General features: G+C 39.4%; 1 protein-coding gene across 1 annotated transcript; it reads left to right on the plus strand.

Annotated features, from left to right (window-relative positions):
• The first annotated feature begins 11,896 nt into the window (after window positions 1-11,896).
• RFXAP (regulatory factor X associated protein) lies at window positions 11,897-19,034 on the plus strand. The gene is made up of 3 exons (XM_081214867.1): window positions 11,897-12,661; window positions 16,127-16,234; window positions 17,867-19,034. The coding sequence occupies exons 1-3, from the start codon at window positions 12,179-12,181 to the stop codon at window positions 17,975-17,977; spliced, it is 702 nt and encodes a 233-aa protein (XP_081070993.1). The 5' UTR covers window positions 11,897-12,178; the 3' UTR covers window positions 17,978-19,034.
• The last annotated feature ends 258 nt before the right edge of the window (window positions 19,035-19,292 follow it).

A 19,292-nucleotide genomic window follows, 5' to 3' on the forward strand; every position in this document is an offset into this window, starting at 1 on the left:
AAATTTCAAAATTATCCTGCCAAAATCTGTGATGTACTGAATTGTGTCCCCCTACAATTTACATGTTGAAGACCTAACCTCCAATGTGACTGTATTTAGAGAGGTCTTTAAAGAGGTAATTAAGGCTAAATGAGGTCCTAAGGCTGAGTCCCTAATCCAATAGTCCTGGTATCCATATAAGAAGATGAAAAGACACCAGGGATCCTTCTAGCTCCATGTGCACAGAGAAAAGCCCATGTGAGGACACAGCAAGAAGACAGACATTTGCAAGCAAGGAGAGAGGCCTCAGGAAAAACCAAATCTGCCAAATACCTGGATCTTGGACTTGTCAGTCCCCAGAATGATGAGAAAATAAATGCTTATTGTTTAAGCTACCCTGTTCATGGTATTTTGTCATGGCAGCCTGTTATAGGCTGAATATTTGTGTCCCTCCAAAATTTATATATAAAGGTTGAAGCCTGAACCTCCAGTGTGGCTATATTCAGAGATGGGGCCTCTAAGGAAGTAATTAAGGTTAAATGAGGTCATAAGGGTGGGTGGGGACTTGATCCAATACGAATTAGTATCCTTATAAGAAGAGACAGGAAAAGGCTTGTGCTCTTGTGCTCTCTCTCTCTCCACTAGCACAAAGAGGAGGCCATATGAGCACACAGTGAGATGGCAGCCACCTATAAGCCAAGAGAAAAGGCCTCAGAAGAAAATCTATCTTATTGGCACCTTGATCTTGGACTTCCCAGCATGCAAACTCCTTAGCATGGAAGACAAGCCTTTCCAAAACCTGGTTTCTGTGTACTTCCCTGAATGGTTTCTTTTTTTGTTTGTTTTTGCGGTACACGGGCCTCTCACTGTTGTGGCCTCTTCCGTTGCGGAGCACAGGCTCCGGACGCGCAGGCTCAGTGGCCATGGCTCACAGGCCCAGCCGCTCCGCGGCATGTGGGATCCTCCCAGACCGGGGCACGAACCCGTGTCCCCTGCAATGGCAGGGGGACTCTCAACCACTGCACCACCAGGGAAGCCCCTTGAATGGTTTCATGATACCATGCAGGTACCTCTGCAACCTGGGCGCCAGTTGTACCTTCCAGTTGTAGGCCTCTGAGCTTTATAAACTTTATCATATGTTTCTTCTGTCTGTGATGCCCTTTTATCTTAGTCCATGTAGATCTTGCATGGCTCAACTTAAGGTATCTTATCACTTCTTCTCTGAAGCTCTTAAGTCTTCCAGGTAGAATTATCCATGCATTCATAGCACCTATAACATTTTATTTTTCTTAATATTTTGTCAGCGCTTATTAAATTCTAAGTGAGTGATTTTCAAACGATGTGATGTAGGCCCCTAGAAGGCATTTTGCAAATGCAAGGAGCATTTTTGGTTGTCATAAGATTGGAGCTTTGGGGAACTCTACAAATGTTCAGTGTGTAGGGCCAGGGATGCGAGATGTCTGCAATATGCAGACAGGCCGGTACCAAAAAGGAACTGTAGGTATCATGTCCAACTTCTGAATGTTCTTCTGGGCTTCCATGTAGGTGAGAAACTTATTAATAATTGTCTGAGTTGAGATTCAAATTCTGGTTTATATATAACCAAAAGTATGAGTTCATGGTGTTAATGTATATTGAACTCAGGAATGTAACTACCATATAAACTGAGGAAAGAATGCATTAGTTTTTGTTCAGAATTTTACCAAGAGTTGTTCCCATTACAGAAAGCCAGGTCACCAAGGGTAGCAGCATGGGTGATATTTGAGTCACCAAAACAACACAACTGCATTTGTCTGCGTTTGTAGCTATAGAATCATGGTGATTCTAAGCAAATGTACAAATTTCCTCATTTAGCTCTTCTTTCAAAATGTCAAATATAGATTTTAAATATGGACAAGTATTCAGTTAAATATTAGAAGCTGGGTTTTACAGCTTTTTGTACAAATGAACAGTCACCAATGTGCCTACTCTGCCAGCGAGCTTTTTCTTATTAAGCTGACAAACACATCAAGATTAAGTGAGCATTTTACAAAGGAACATGTTGATTAAGTTGGAAGAGATATATATTTCTATATTTAAAGAATACTAAAAACTGCAATACTGTCCCTGGAACGTTTGACAATGTTCTATGCAGAAGGAGACAGGTCTCATTGTTTTCTACAGAACAACGTAAATGATCACAAAATATGGCATGCCACACAATATTCAAGAAAAATTAATCTTAGCTATATAAAAGATAACTACAAAGAGGAAGGAAAGATCATATTAAATAATTTCCTCTATTCCATTGCAATGCTGCTTTAAGAGGGTTACAAAAGACACTGAAATCAGCTGCATGATGTAAACGAGTAGATGAAAGCATCCTTTGATAAACAAGCTTTATCATTTGCATATGTAAAGTTTCCAAGGCCTGAAAAAATTGTAGCAAAAATGTCATTTTCAAAATGACTGACAATGAATACAAAAGAATTGTCAATATTTGAAACCCTCAAAATTACTTAAAAGAAAAAAAATCTTTTCCAACATCACTACTTATTTAACAGATGGAGAGTCAGTAATGTTAGTTCAGAGCCAATTTAAGAAAGAACCACCAAATGTTTTTACAAAGTCATTTCATTATTCATTAGCAATACTTAATTACCGAGAATCTTAGAAAAAGAGGCCACAGATCAATGAATGTTTAAAAGTAATCCCTTCAATGACAGATTACCCATAATGTATCAAATGTCAATGAAGAGTTTCAATGTCTTGTCCAAATAAGATGGTTCTCCAAGGAATTTTTTTTTTTTTTTTAAAGATTTGGCTTGGGCTTCCCTGGTGGCGCAGTGGTTGAGAGTCCGCCTGCTATGCAGGGGACACGGGTTCGTGTCCCGGTCCGGGAAGATCCCACATGCCGCGGAGCGGCTAGGCCCGTGAGCCATGGCCGCTGAGCCTGCGCGTCCGGAGGCTGTGCTCCGCAACGAGAGAGGCCACAACAGTGAGAGGCCCGCATACCGCAAAAAAAAAAAAAAAAAAAAAAGATTTGGCTCACATTATGGACTTATGTGGAATTTGTGATGTAATCAATGAAAAAAATAAATATCAAATTTGAAATACTGCAAAACAATGAGGTATATCTTTTAAGCTATATTTGCAAAGGTCTTTCTCTTTATTCAATTTATAAATATTTTAATTTATATTTTGTATATAATATGCATATTTTTTAATATACAGAAAAATTTAAAGACTAGGACAATAAACATACTTATCCTCACTGCCTAGATTCAATAATTTATTTTGCCATAATTGCTTCCTATATGTATGTATATTTTAGCTAAAACATTTCAAAATAAAATATACATTATCATGCCACTTCATCCCTGTATTCTCAAGCATAAATCTCCTAAACATAAGGATATTCTCTTACATAACCACTATGTCATTACCACATCAAAAAAATTTTGGAATAATTATCTAATGTAACCTAATACTCAGTCCATTTTCAAATGTCTCCAATTTTCCCTAGATACCTTTTATTATTGTTTTTTGTTATTGTTTTTAAGGGGGACTCTAATCAAGTTTCACATATTGCATTTGTTTGTTTTATTCAGTCTCTTTTAATCCAAAAAATTTGTCGACCCTATCTTTAAAAAAATTTTTTTTTACATTGACTTTTTTCCACCAGAGCAGTCATCTTTTAGAATTTCCACATTCTAGATGTTTCTGATTGTCTCCTCATTGTGTGGTTTAACTTATTCTTCCCTCCCTCCCCTATAAACAGGAAATTATAGGTTTCATTCGATTCATGTTAAACATTTTTGGCCAGAATACATCCTATGTGATGCTGATACTTCCTATTTGCTCACATAGGAGATCGGAGAGGTCGACTCTACCCCTATTACTAATGCAATTACCTGGGTTAGAAGGGGCAGTCAGATCTCTCCAATGTAAATGCACATTTACAGTGTAAATGAGGTCCCTCTTAAACTTAAAGGAAAGGGGATCAATCTCAGTATAGTGCAGGGAATTATCTTGGCTTTTTCGATAAATCGAATATTTTAAAATAACCTTGTTCACTGATGATTTTTATACTTTCCAGCTTTGCAGCATAATCTATCTAACATGAGGATAGATGAAAGGATACTGACTCAGAAACAGATTGCTCTCATGTGGATGCTATGATGATTAGATTTAAAGATCAGTTAACATTTTACAACACCAGATGGGGTGGTTTTAAGCAGATGTGGAACATGTTAGCCAGAATTTTCAAGAAAAATTAATTGAGCTTCAAAAGAACTTTGAGGACAAAGCATGATTTAATCAGTCTAATTTAAAAGGTTTGGGATCCAACTAAGACTTTCACACCCACTTGTCTAAAAAGAAGCTAAGTTGTGGCAGCATTTTCTACTACCTATATAGTTGAGAATGGTTTCAGTCCAGGCACTTACTATAAAAGTCTACAGGACATTGTAAACTAACGTTAATAGACAGTACAAAATATTAAAACAGACATCGGAAACACAGACATGTCCTTGAATTTTAAAGAAAGGTACCGTTTTCAAATATTTCATATTTTTATATAATCTAAAAATTTCTAAGTAGTATGGTAAGATATGTTATGAAATTTACATTTGAAACTATGTATTTATTTTTTGGTTACTTTTTATTTTTTTCCTGTTTAATTCTGATACTCAGAGTCCCCAGAGGCCTAGCACAATCTCTCCATAGTCTTTTGTACGAATATGCTCTAAAATTAGATAATGGTGATGGTTGCACAACTCCATAAATATATTTAAAAACACTGAATTGTATACTTTAAGTGGGTGAACTTTATGATATAGAAATAACCCAATAAGGTTTTTTAAAAAAGAATGATTGATTGATTGAATAAATCTTAAACTCATAGTCCCTATCCTTGACAAATCATAGGACTTTATCAGATGTTCAGCCAATTATGATTTTACACTTTCATTTGAAATTCTAGGTATTCTCAGAAATTAGACATACAAATACATTTTATATCCAAAGCAAAATATAAATTATTATTTTATTTTAACCATCAGAACAAACTTTATCCAATACACCAACTCAGCAGCATAGTGTAAATTCAAGAGAAGGGAAATATTGACTTGTTTCTTCCTATATTGGTAACTTACATTAAGCTCAATTAAACAACAAATACCTAAGAGGTAAGGGATAACATGTCCAGGGTGGATTCCTTGCAGGCAGAGCTTCATAGAAACCTGTTTCAGCCAACTACATAAGAAATAAACCCTGGTCAGTCTCAAGGATTGGATCCTAGCACCTGATCTCACCTGGGAAGGAGCTGGTGCTTCCCTAGCTGAGCTGGCAGATTAGGGCTGGAGCCAAGGTTCTGCAGAGTCACACTACCTTGGATCTTAATTCCTTACTATGCCAGGGGAGGGGCTGATGCTATCCTATGCTTGCAGTTTAAAGCTCCATAGCCTAAGGGTCTCGGTTGGATTCCTCTCCCAGAGTCTAACATCTGGCCCCTAGAAGGCAATGGGCAACAGTGGTTTGACACAAATACTATTGCACCCCATGCCCAGCTTGACATTGTTCCAGAAGGCTTGGTGCCTTTCCAGCTTGGTCCTTTGCCATTTTGACATACCATTAGTATACCCTTATTCATCTTAAATATATTTCTAGAAAGACTACTGGAATAGAAAATGATTTTAAACATTGTTCATTTTTTTTTTTTTTTTGGCGGTACGCGGGCCTCACACTGTTGTGGCCTCTCCCGTTGCGGAGCACAGGCTCCGGACGCGCAGGCTCAGCGGCCATGGCTCACGGGCCTAGCCGCTCCGCGGCATGTGGGATCTTCCCAGACCAGGGCACGAACCCGTGTCCCCTGCATCGGCAGGCGGACTCCCAACCACTGAGCCACCAGGGAAGCCCCCATTGTTCATTATTTTTAATTGAAGCACAGTACTGTGTTAGTTTCAGATATACAGCAAAGTGATCTAGTTATATATTTTTTTCAGATTTTTTTTTCCCTCATGGGTTATTACAAGATATTGAATACAGTTCCCTGTGCTATACAGTAAATCCTTGTTGCTTATCTATTTTATGGATACTAGTTTGTAGAGTCAAATTTTCATGTTTAGTTACTTTGTTAAAGAAAAGAAAAATCCAAGATAGCTTTTTATCATATTGAGAAAACACAGGTACGAATGTATGGTGTTGAACATTAAACATCACCTTGGAGTTACTGTCCAGCTAGAAGTTACTTGACAATTACTTTCCCCCCCCTTTCTTTTCCGTTTGGAAAAATTAAGTACTTCTGTTATTAATAACTGGTTAATAAACCTGGCACTTTGACTTAATTCTTCTGCTGAATTTCAGTAGCACTTAAAGTATATTCTCAACTCAAAAGTATTCTTCTTGCTCTTCCAGAGCCTTGAATTTAGTAGATTCTTTATCTCCTTGTCTGACAATGTGAGACAACAGTTCATAAAAGGCAGTGGTGAGTACACATGATACAGATGGTGTGAAACCTAGGTTCTCTTTTGTTTACCTTATTTGAAAAAGCACTTCTAACAACAATTCTCCTTGTGTTTTTAACTTTATTTGCATGACTCCTTGATTGATTCAATATGTTTTTAACAAAGTCCTGTTCCCTGGGGCTGCATTACGATGGGTCTAGATGGTCCTCCTGAGACAGAAGCTGAAGTAAACCACACAGGAGGGGAGTAAACAGACGTATAGAATAAGCAGACTTCCACGGACCCTGGTCGACATGAAATCCTCCCTAAATGTCAACCAGGCTCGGACTTGCAAATCTAAAATAACCTCATGGGGAGAAGCAGGTCAAACCTTTTTTGGCTAGGAATAGAGGTACTATTCCATGATTTAAGAAAAAGTTTATTCAGAAGTTGTACACTAAAGTTTTAGAAATGAATTAAGCATACCGATCTGTAAAGTGTCCATAAAGCACTGGAGATTCTGTTCTAGAAGAAATGAACTACTGTTTCCTGTTTACTGCATTCTGAGCACTTTAAAGAACAAAGTCAGCCAGTAAGATGGGCTGAGGGCACAGGTAAGGAGACGCCGGACATCAAAGAGCCTCTCACAGGGCTTCCCTGGTGGCGCAGTGGTTGAGAGTCCGCCTGCCTGCCGATGCAGGGGACACGGGTTCGTGCCCCGGTCCGAGAAGATCCCACATGCCGTGGAGTGGCTGGGCCCGTGAGCCATGGCCGCTGAGCTTGCGCGTCCGGAGCCTGTGCTCCGCAACGGGAGAGGCCCTCGTACCACAAAAAACAAACAACAACAACAACAACAACAAAAGAGCCTCTCACAGTCTGTCAAGACTCCCAGGATGATCCAGATTCTGGCCATATGATTGAGCCATTCCAACGCTAAATAGGTGGCTCATGGGCTCACCCATCACAGCAGTGAGATTTAGGGATGCTAAAATATGCTTTGAGAGGACAAACACCAAAGACTGCAGGGGATGCCCACCAGTCATTGCCTTGGTCCTCAAATCACACAACTAATGAGGGTGACTGCTGATTTGCTCAAAGCAATTTTTTTTTTTTTTATGTTCTAGGTGTAAACAGTTTTTTGGGTTTTTTTTTAACATCTTTATTGGAGTATTATTGCTTTACAATGGTGTGTTAGTTTCTGCTTTGTAACAAAGTGAGTCAGTTATACATATACATATCCCCATATCTCTTCCCTCTTGCGTCTCCCTCCCTCCCACCCTCCCTATCCCACCCCTCTAGGTGGTCACAAAGCACTGAGCTGATCTCCCTGTGCTATGTGGCTGCTTCCCACAAAGCAATTTTAAAAGACTAGTATAAAAAGAGGAAAGGGAGAATGATGCAAAACAAGCAACATCTTGACTACTCTCAGATGACCAGGATCATCAGCAATTGTTAGCAAATATTTAAATGGAGTTTCCCAAATTCATCACCCCAAAACATGCTGTTGACTCTTTGTCTCTGTCATCTCTGCCTTGCTCCCCCACTAGGAGGCTGTGACACTTGTTTAGTTTGAAGGCTGACCCTATACAAATTTTCAAAAGAACACAAGTTTGGTTTCCAGAACCCTACTTTTCACAGCCTATAATTTTGAAGGCAGACTCTTTGGTCCACAGGATAAAGGGGTGTCCCATACCTCACCGTGCGGGCTGTATTTAGACTGAAACCAGGTCCATGGATGGCATGCTCAGTGTCCATCCTTTTGGCTGGGGTGTTGCAGGACCAATTCCTTTTAGGTGCTGGATGGATTCCAGGAGATTCTCCTCTTTAAGCTCACTCTCCATGAAGGCATTTCTCTCAATGACTTGATTAAGCACTGCTCTGTCTTCCAGCGTAATGATTATGACATACTGCACTCTCTCCAATCATCACTTGTTTGTTCCTAGCTCCCTGACACATTTCTGTAGTTGTTCTTCAATCACTTTAGTCTATACAGTATCATCCTCTCATGCTCAGATCTCCTGGGAGCCTTCTGAACATTACACTTCAAACTTCCCTTTGGTCATGTCTACCTCCATATGGAGTCCATTATTTTTAGGCAGAAGGTCCCTGTTCCCAGTTTAATTTGTTCTAGCTGTGTCTCCAATCCAACTTCATTATGCTCAGCTCTCCTTTTGGAATCCTCGTATTCACTACCCTCTGCTTACACGTCATAGCAGATCTTCCTAAAAGGCAGTGTCTTCCCCCCAGAGCATGAGTCCCCTTTAACAAACAACCAAAAAGCCCATATAAACCAAACACCACGAAAGAAGACATGCACTTCTTCATCTCACTGTTTCCCATTTAAAGGGACTTGTTTGATAACAGATAAGCATTGTTTTCAAAAACACAGAAGAAAGAATGCGCATGGTTACGGAGAAACAGTAAAGAGATAAATAGAGGAAATGAAAAAGCCCACCCAGAATTTACACAATGCCTTGTCTTTAGTAGTAAGTCTTCAAAGAAGATTTAAATAGATATACTCTACATGAAATACTGACCATAGAAATAAAGTTAAAATTTTGCTTTGACTATAATCTGAGTTTCTACCATTTAAAAAATGCTATATATGCAAAATCTTATTGGTTGGTGACAAATACACTATATTAATGAAGCCCAAAGCTAGGTTATCTGTTTGTATATATAAGTCTACTAGATTACATTTTAGCTATAACAGATAAATCAATGGTTCTCAGCCCTGATTACGTATTAGAATTACCTAGGGAGCTTTCTAAAAATATGCATGCCCAGGCCCACGCCAGACCAATGGAATCAGAATCCCAAGAAGTAGGCCTAAGCACAGTAAAAGATCATTACAGTATATTATATTCTAAACTTAGGAAAGAGCTTACAGATCATTTAGACCAACTCTATCATTTTATAACTGAGAAACTAAAGCCCAGAGACTCCTGGTCCCCACCTGGTCAGTTGCACTGACACTTAGGGACTGAGCCAGGCCTAGAACCTAAAAGTCTGTGTCCATCCACTCTCCTTCTTTCACCCTGACTCATTCGTTTGTTAATATATTCATTCAGGAAATATTATGAGAGCCCATTATTGTTCAGCCCCAGATAATAACACCTACTGCCATTATGGAATATTGCTGGAAAGAATCCAAATGTCCACCAACCAGTGAGCAGATAAACAATACAATGAAATAATATTCTACAGTAAAAAGAAATAAACTACTGATACAATCAACAAAGTAGACGAATCTTAAAAACACTCTGCTAAGTGAAAGAAGCCAGGTGCAAAAGACCATGTTTATATGATTACATTTATATAAAATGCCCACAAAAGGCAAATCTGCAGTGACAGAAAGTAGATTAGAGGTTTCCTGGGGCTTGGAATAGGAGCAGGGGTTGGCTGAGAATGGACAGGAAGGATCTTATACAGGGTGATGAAAATGTTCTAAAACTGGAGTGTGGTGATGGTTGCACAACTCAATAAATTCACTAAAAATCATTAAGTTGTTCACTTACAATGGGTAGTTTTATGGCCTGTAAATTATCTCAATAAAACTTAAAAAAAACCCTGCTGTCATGTATTAAATACTATATATGTTTAGCACACAATTTACAATTAATGATACAATATATAAGACTCTTTAGTTATTATACTTCAGTATGACTTGCCATTTCTTACAAAATCCACTATCAGTTTTTATAATTATTTCACCAACAACAGTGTCACAAATTCAAACAATAAATAAATGCTTGATTTCTCTCTAATACAGCAAGGAAGTTGCTCACGTTATTGACCAAGAGTGTAGTTCTGACATGAATGTTGGTGGAGATTTTGTTTACATTAAGGACAAAAGTGAAACAATGAAGGTGTATGCCAAAACTTCACTTGTTTTTCAATGATGTAAGCAACTTTTTTGCTGAAATGATAGCTGTCAAAAAATGAAAGAATATTTCCTCAGTTGGGGGGAGGGGGTATTGACACTGTGACAGCCCCAGACATGAAACATTTTAAGTTTAATCTTCATTAACATTTTTACTATTACTTTCTTAAGTCTGGAGACAACCAACAATAATTCAAGCCCTGCTTTGTAGCATTTGACAATTTCCATGGTGTAAGTATTCCCACCATGGCTGGTTTCAAGCTACCAACATACCACTGAATGCAGAGTTGGGAAGAAATATGCAGTATCATACCACTGAACAGTATTTCCACATACAGATACAATAGACATAAATAATCTTATCAGCAGAGCTAAGAATAAAACAATTAGAAAGAGATGAGTTTCAAGTTTTTTAGCCTTTGTTTCTAACATAATTTAACTGTAAATTTATGGAATCTAATTTTTAAACGAATTCGTGAAATCTTAACAGTGGGCGCTCATCAACTGGCTCTAGCACACAACCAACAGACTGCCCGTTTTACCAGTGAGAAAACTGAAGCTCAGAGAGGCAGTCACTAAGTAGCCCTGGTCACACAGCACAGTGCCACCCAGGTCGGTCTAATTCCAAACCTTCTCCCTTCCACCGTGCCTCTCCTTCAAATGTAGCTGGTGACCGACCCACACATCAACACCCAAACACTAACGTCAGTGGACTGGTCATTTGTTGGATAACCATTGCTTTCCTTTCCAATAGGTGGAATGGGAACTGTGACCAGGGCAGGAGGAGGAAATAAAAGAAGAGAGCACATCTACCCGACAGTTTTGCTCAGAACATGGCAGGATCCGACCCGTCCCGAGACTTGGCTGAGTCAAGATTCAGCAACCAGCCATCGTGTGACAACTGGTAGAAATGATAGATCACTGTGTGGGTTTTTTTTTTTTTTTTTTTAACATTTGTCATTCAGTATTCCTTTTCGCACATTTTCACTATAGTTACTGAAAACGTTAAAGACTTACCTTAGAGGTCACAGCAAAGGCTGATATTAAAAATCAAATAAGTTTCCAAGAGAGAAAAAGGTTTCAGGAGTAAATCATTTAGTTCTCCACACAAATACTCCTTGGCCCCCGGTCTGGTCCACTCCTCCACGGTACCATTTTCAAATAGGCCGCCTCTGCCTTCCTTGACTGCTAACTACTGGGGCCCGGCTGCGACACTGCCACATCCCAGCATCACATCTCCCTGTTCAGTCAGCTTTTCAGTCAGCTTTTCAGTCAGCAGTATTTTAATGAGCGTCCTGACGCCACATAAGATTGCTCAGGAACAATCTGAATTTACATTGTGGAGTTCCAGTACAAAAGTGCTTTGAAACGTTTTAGGCAGAGTAGGTTCCAGGCAAACGCGCTGTCCCGTCAAGCACCTCAAGACCTCAAGCGCGCTCAGCAAACCGGCGGGCGCCGGCGGTGACCGCGCGGCGCAGCATCTCCCGCCAGAGCCCACAGCACATGCGCAGTCAGACCCTCCGGCGGCCGCTCAGCTCCTCCCCTCGGAGACGCCGGGTTCCCTGAAAGGGACAGAACGTAGAGACGCTCAAGCGCGGGCTGCAGCCGCGCAGGCGCAGTCGGGGCGCCGTCGCTGAGCCAGCTACTTTTCCTCTCGCGGGTGCCGGGTCGTTGGTTTGCCAAGTGCATTTGGGCCCGGCAGGTGCTGAAGGGTTGGGGTCGTGGACCCCCGCCAGGTCTCAGCAGCACGGAGGTGCAGGCTGTCGCCGAGGGCGCGGGGCTGGGCGCCGCTAGCGGTGCGCTCCGCCCCGGGGCCCCCGCCCCTGCCCCCGGCCAGGCCCGGCCTCCAGCCCCCGTCCCAGCCGCGGCCTCGCAGTTCACCCTGCTGGTGATGCGCCCCTGTGGAGGGCCGGACGAGGCTGCGGCCGAGGGCGTCCTGCGGCAGGTTCCGGCCCTGGGGGGCAGCGCAGGGGCGGGCAAACCCGTTCGGTACCTGTGCGAAGTGGCTGGGGATGGCGAGGAGGAGGCGGGGGAAGACGAGACAGACCTGCTGGACACTTCGGACCCCCCGGGGGGAGGCGAGAGCACGGCTAGTTTGGAGGATCTGGAGGACGAGGAGACCCACTCTGGGGGAGAGGGCGGCAGCGGTGGAGCCCGGAGACGGGGCAGCGGCGGGGGCAGCATGAGCAAGACCTGCACCTACGAGGGCTGTAGCGAGACCACGAGCCAGGTGGCCAAGCAGCGCAAGCCGTGGATGTGCAAGAAACACCGCAACAAGATGTACAAGGATAAGTACAAGAAGAAGAAAAGCGACCAGGCCCTGAACTGCGGTGGGGCCGCCCAGGCTGGCAGCGCAGGAAATGTCAAACTTGAGGTATCGGCTGGTGTCTGGGGGAGTGGGAGGTGGGAAAAGAAACCCCACTCTGGCCGCAGACCGCATCTCCAGCGCCTGCCTACCGCCTCCCAAATGGGCCAGGTTGCTGTGGCTGGACTTGTGGCTGAGAGTTAATGAGTGCTTGCCCTCAACTACAGTTTATACAAACATATGCAAAGCCTGAACGGTTCTGGTGCATCCTTTTGAGAGATGAATAAATCTCAATGAAAATAATGTGACATGTCAGCAAAGCTGTCGTTTCGGAGATCTGGGATATGGGCTGGAAGGGCAGATAGTAAATGATTGACCTCATTCATCACTAGAGGAGCAGGCAAAGAGACTTAGGAACCTACGTGAAATTGGTACTTGGGAGAAGATAATCTCTTCCTGTTTTCACTACCGTATTCTCGGTATCCTTTTCTTAGTATACTTATTCTTAGTACCCTGTTCTCAGTACCCCTATTAAGAGTACGCTTTTAGTGTTCTTAGTGTTATTTTCTCAGTTAAACCTATTCTCAGTTCTCTGTTCTTAGTACTCCTGTGTTCTCAGTGTCCTGTTCTCAGTTGATTTTGTTCTTAGTATCCCAATTATCAGTAAATAAGCCACTTGTTACAGAATGAAATAGTCATTTGTCCCTCTGTCCCAAACGTACCCATTCACTTCAGAATTCTTTACAGAGAGAGGAGATAATAATACTTTTCAAGAAGGAAGTATTTTACCTGTAGCAACTTTCTTTTTTTAATTGCCCAGCATTTACATCTACAGTTTGAGGGAAAGGCAAATAGATACTGAATTCGAATCTCTCCCTCCACCCCCCCCCAAAAGAACCGTAATAATTTTCCTATTCTAAAATAATTTGCATGATTTTCTTAGGGAAGAGAATTAATTGCTATAAGCAACAAATAATAGCCATTTATCTTACAGTATGGGACACTTTACCAGTTCTGAGGAATCAAGAGCTGTAAGTCTTTGTTGAACTGAGTGTAAAGAAAATTACTAACAGGGACAGGCAGGATACATTAAGGGCCAACTGTACAGTGGTGCTTTAGTAGTGGAGAGGATAGATCATTGTAGGCTGAGATATTCTAGAAAGGCTTCGCAAAGAAAATACAACTCAGTATAAGCCAGAAAGGACGGCTAATAGTATGTGCTTAATCAGCTAAGTTTCTTAATGTGCCAGGCACTGTGCTAAACTGTAAATGGAGCCTCACACCCTTCAGCAATGAGATAAGTACTATATTTTACATACGTGGAACTGAGGCACAGAGAGGTTAAGTAACTTGGCCTAGGTCATGCAGCCAGCAGGTACTCAAACGCAATCTGGTTCTAGAGCCTTCATTCTTACCCCCACACTATACTGCTTCCCTAGAATTTTGGTGATGAAAAGAAAGAGAATACATTTTAGTAAAGGAAGGGAAATGGGAATACAGAAGGCACTTTTGGGAAGGCAGCAAGGGGACCATTCTAGCTAAAGCAGGATATTTATGTGGAAAATTCACAAAAGATAAATTTAAGAGTTTGAAGCCAATTTTTGTATGATGTTGAATGCCAGGCAATGGATTTTGAATTCGGAGTCTTCAAAAGAAAATTCCTAGTTAGGAAGTAACAGGGGCTCCTACTCTGATGGGGTGGATTAAAGTCAAGAGCCTATAGATTTAGAGATGTTTTAGGAGATGATTATAGTAGGACTGGTAGGTGGTGATGGGGTCTTCTGCCATACTGTGAGCAGTAAGATTAGAAATTAAGATATTTAAAAATCAGTATTTCTTACACAAATCAAGGTTAAATGAGAAACAAATGTGTATAATATTTTGTCGATGTATCTAAAAATTATGCTGTGTGAGAGACACATAAAGGAACCAGGGATGAAAGAACTGACCTGTGGGACTGATCATTATCATTAGATATCTAAAAGGCTATCATTTGGAAGAAGCAGTAGACTTATTTTGCATAGTTCTGAAGTAACTAGGACTCTTAGGTGAAAATCACAGGGGTTATGTGTTTCAGCTCAACCTAAGTAAACACTCCCTACATGTTAGATATTCAAAACCAAATAGGATGCCTCAAAAGTTGGTAACTCCTTAGGACAAAAAGTGTTGAAAATTTTTGAAAAGGGAATTCCAACACTTGTAGAAGTTTGAACTAGATGACGCAAGTTTATTTTCACTACAAGCTTCTGTGATTTTGTGTTACTAACATTCAGAATGTACACAGTGCTGTGTGTGAGGTTGTGAGAATGCAGGGTATTCCACCATCAATTTCGGCATCCCATTTCTTGTGCAATAAAAATGAAGCACAGTCCCATAAGTAGTTAATCCTATGGGGAGAGAGGAAGGAAAAAATTATTTTTGTTTTCTCTGGGTATTAGATTCCTCTTTTTACAGTTTTTTATATTGTGAGGCTTAAAATGTTAAGGGATTGAACATTTTTTTTAACATCAGATTGATAAACTTATCATAGTGAAAGAGATAAAGAAAGGGAGTATTTCAATAGACAACTCAGAGGACATTAGAAAGAAGGAAAAGAGAAAAAAAAAGCTTCAATAATAACCAAAATGAAGAGCAGAATAAGAGTGAATTCACACTTGGCATGGCTTATGTGACTTTATATTTGGTCAGAATTTTTGGATGTGGTCAGTATTGTATCATGGTTTTATAAGAGTCAGAATGTTTCAGTGAACTAACATTTTGTTAGCCAGGAAAATTGTATTTAAGATTTTATCAGGTCAGTGGGGATACATAGTTGGTAGTAAGCACTGCTGATTTTGTTTGAGGAATGATGTCTCAGAGAGTATGGTGTCATTTTAGGACTTGCCTGTTTTGTCTACACCAGTGGCAGGAGATTACTTGTACCAGTGCTTTCCAGTCTTTTCAAAGCCAGTTTGTCATTTTTCTCCTGGTGACTTCCAAAGTTTGAAATCTTTGTGTATCAGTTGCTTCTTTGAGCAATATTTTACTCCCCTTCCCCATTTTTTTTGCTGTTGTTAATTTGTTTGTTGTTGTTTTGTTGGGCAAAAAACTATCAAGTGTTTCATTAGCACTACCTGAATGGCTTTTGAGTTCATGTATTCAAAGGCAGGCAAACTTTGGTTTGGCCTGGATAGCTTTATCTGAGGAGGATGTTCAGTTTACACTTGGCCCCTTTTTGTAATATTGAAAATCGCTCACAAATATTAAAATAGGCCCCCTTCCCGTACCCTGCCCCATTATTGATTTTTGAGACCTTCTGGAGACAGAAGATCCCAGGTTGGAAGTCCTGGAGGGAGAGGGAGTGAGGCATGTTACATAAAATTAACTGCCAACACTTTGCCTAATGACTTAAAGAGGGACTTTCTCAAAGGCTCCCAGGAACTGGGCGAGAAGGAAGAGAAGCAAAGACCTGTTCATTACATCATTGAAATGCCTCTAATCATGGATTATTATATCAACATTTAATCCTATTTGCATTTTTATCTTTGATCCCAGGAAAGTGCAGATAATATACTCTCCATTGTTAAACAGAGAACAGGATCTTTTGGGGATCGACCTGCAAGACCTACTCTTTTAGAACAAGTGTTAAATCAGAAAAGACTGGTAAATATCTGTTTGTAAAGTAGTTACAAATCTAACAAAAGTTGTTTGTTATAAATGGAACTATTTAGCTTTTGAGATCTTAAAATTTGTTAAACTGGTCATCAGAATAGAATTGTGCCTCTTGCCAGTACACGTTGGAATCTCATAAAGACAAAATTACAAAGAAAATATAATTTCACTACGTAAAAATGAATATTGTAGTTAAAAATGGTGGTAAAAATAAAAATGCAAACTTGAAAATAACATATAGGAAAAACATTTGCAACAAATATGTAAAAGACTGGTTGGTATGGTTGACATTTTTATCACACAGATAGGTGAGGAAAAAATTTTGACCTCAATACATTGCAAAAAATATAAACAGAAAAAAGCAGAATGCTTCCCTTATATGATATGGAAAGATATTTCATATCAGTAAAAATCACACAATAAACAGTACAATAAGTGAAAATTATTTAAATGATAACACACAGTGATGTTGAGGGTTCCATGAAAGGACCCATTCTGCTGATGGCATCTTGTATTAGTACAGCACTTTAGAAAGCAGCTGGGCGGTCTGTATCAGGAGTCCTTAAAATGGTCATCCCTTCACTCAGAAATCATACTTACTGTGAAGACATTCTCAGGAAACAAATCCTAAATATAGATAAATTAAGCATAAGGATATTTGCCAGAAATGTATTTATCACAAACAGTAAAATGGTAGTTTAAACAACCTCAATGTCCAACAGTCTCATAACAGCTAAGTAGACTTTAGTACATTTACTTAATAAAGGTTGGGCAGTCTTTATAAATAAATTTTAAAGAAAAGTAATAAATAGGAAATATAATATGCTGTAATATTAAATTTTAAAAATCAGTATTTAATGATAATGTTTCCACCTTATTTGGTTTATCTTGTTCACTTGATTAGGTTCAAGGTTTTCTTACCTTCATCAATTTATATTTTAATAAAAACATATTAGTCATAGTCTATTATATTTGTCATATAACTATATTTAAAAATGGTGAGTGTATAAAACTTTTGGTTGTTTCAGAGCAGTTGTATTTCTTTTCTGAAATTTTGGTAATGTGCTAATATTACTTTTATTATACATGTATACCTATATATACACACACGTACCTATACACACAGACACACACCATTTTTAATTTCTCAGAAAGACTTAGTAAACTAGTGGGAGGAGCTTGGGTTCCAGTACTAGTCATACATGTATGTGTTTCTAAACTGGCATTTAACCATGTTCACATGGTATGCCTTTTCATTTCCTTTTTTTTCTTGCTGTCATCCAGTGCTGTTCTTGGCTCTTATGTTTCGTAAAGGGTATATACATGCTGGCATTATCATAAAAGCATTTCTTTTGTGTGCAAAATCACCAATAAGATCAGGCTTCACCCATGAGTTTTAGGTTTTAGTATTTGATGTATGACATCAAATTTTATTATTATTAGTTTGCAGTTTAATTGCAGTACATCAGATGCAGAAGTGAATTCAATTTAGGCATGTTTCGTTTCGTAAGCATATTATATCTTGTGTAAGGATACAGAAGAGTAATTTTATAGCATGAATATGATCTAATCCCATAAAAATAATGCTATTAATAAATATATTTTTTATTTTTCCTTTTTAAGTCATTACTAAGAAGTCCAGAAGTGGTGCAGTTTTTACAGAAACAGCAACAGCTATTAAATCAGCAAGTTTTGGAGCAAAGACAACAGCAGTTTCCAGGAACATCAGTGTGAGCGAATTTATCAAGAAGTCCTACACATTTTTTATCGTATTGTAGTGGATGGACATATTTTTATACTAAAGATAAATGGGGTAAGGTTTGCCAGTAGAAGGTAAACAGTCATTTTCCTGTGACTGTATGTGTGCATTTGGGGACAAATAAGTATTGCACATTGTGCATCTAATCCTTTCAGATCACTGTGGATTTGAAGAAATCAGCTTATCTTTCCAAAGTAATATTTAATTACAATGTTTTTTAAACAAAATGTTTCTCTTCAGTCATTGTTACTGAAGGTAATGAAGCAGTTGCTTTCTGTGGAAGTCACGAAGTTAATAGATATTAATCTTGAATCATCTAACTCAGTGATTCTCATCAAGGGGCAGTTGGAAACATATGGGTATGTTTTTGCTTGTCACGGCGACCTTGAAAACTGCTGGTTTTTAGTGAATGGGACAGGAATGCTAGGTGTCTGGAATGGTCCTCCACAACTAAGCATTATGTTACATGCAATGCCAATAATCCCCCTGTTACGAAACACTGAGAGCTACTTGTGATGATAAAATGTAGTTGGGGCACCTAGAACTGGGTTCTCGTAATAACCTTTTCTTTGCTGGAGCTGTCAAAGACTTAAGCATATTTTCTCTGTATAAGGAAAGTGATCATTGTTAAATAGCTGTGAGATTAGGATGTGCATCTCCTTTCAGAGATGTGCTGGTAAAACCCAAGAGGGGTTAACCAAGTACCCTGGAATGAGTGCATCTCCTGAAGTTGGCTTCTCTACTTCTTGTTACCTATTAGTGTTGATCTCATTTAAAACAGACACTCTTGTGTGTTGAATTTGTGAACAGTACAAATGTACCTCATCCCACCAATGTCAGGACAAAATTACTTTTTTATACTCATTTCTTTTTAAAAAAGAGATCCTGAGTGTAAGAATAATACTCCAGCATTTTGTCAGTGTTTTTCAAAATTGAGCTATTTTAAGATTGTGTTATTCCTAAGTAATGTTCAAAGAGTGATGGGTAATCTGGATAGATACTTTTTTCTTGTATTTTCTCCTAGGAAAGCTTTTAAAAGGCAAAGCTTACCAATAAGAGTATCAAATCAAATGTCAAGAAAGTATTTCCAGTGTTAGGACAATAAATGCATGTGCCTCAAGTTAAACTGTGCAAAAATTTGTTAGTTTCTTGGGTTTTAAGCTCTGAAATATATATCAAGTTAAACTTAGTCATGGCTGTTCTAAGATGTACTTAAGGAGAGAAGGAATCTTTACGTTCATTTTTTATGTTTTATACCTGCATATCTGTGCAAAAATGCTCTTACCAGAA

Source organism: Mesoplodon bidens, assembly GCF_964165515.1.
Source record: "Mesoplodon bidens genome assembly, chromosome: 17".
NCBI classification, from domain to species: domain Eukaryota; kingdom Metazoa; phylum Chordata; class Mammalia; order Artiodactyla; family Ziphiidae; genus Mesoplodon; species Mesoplodon bidens.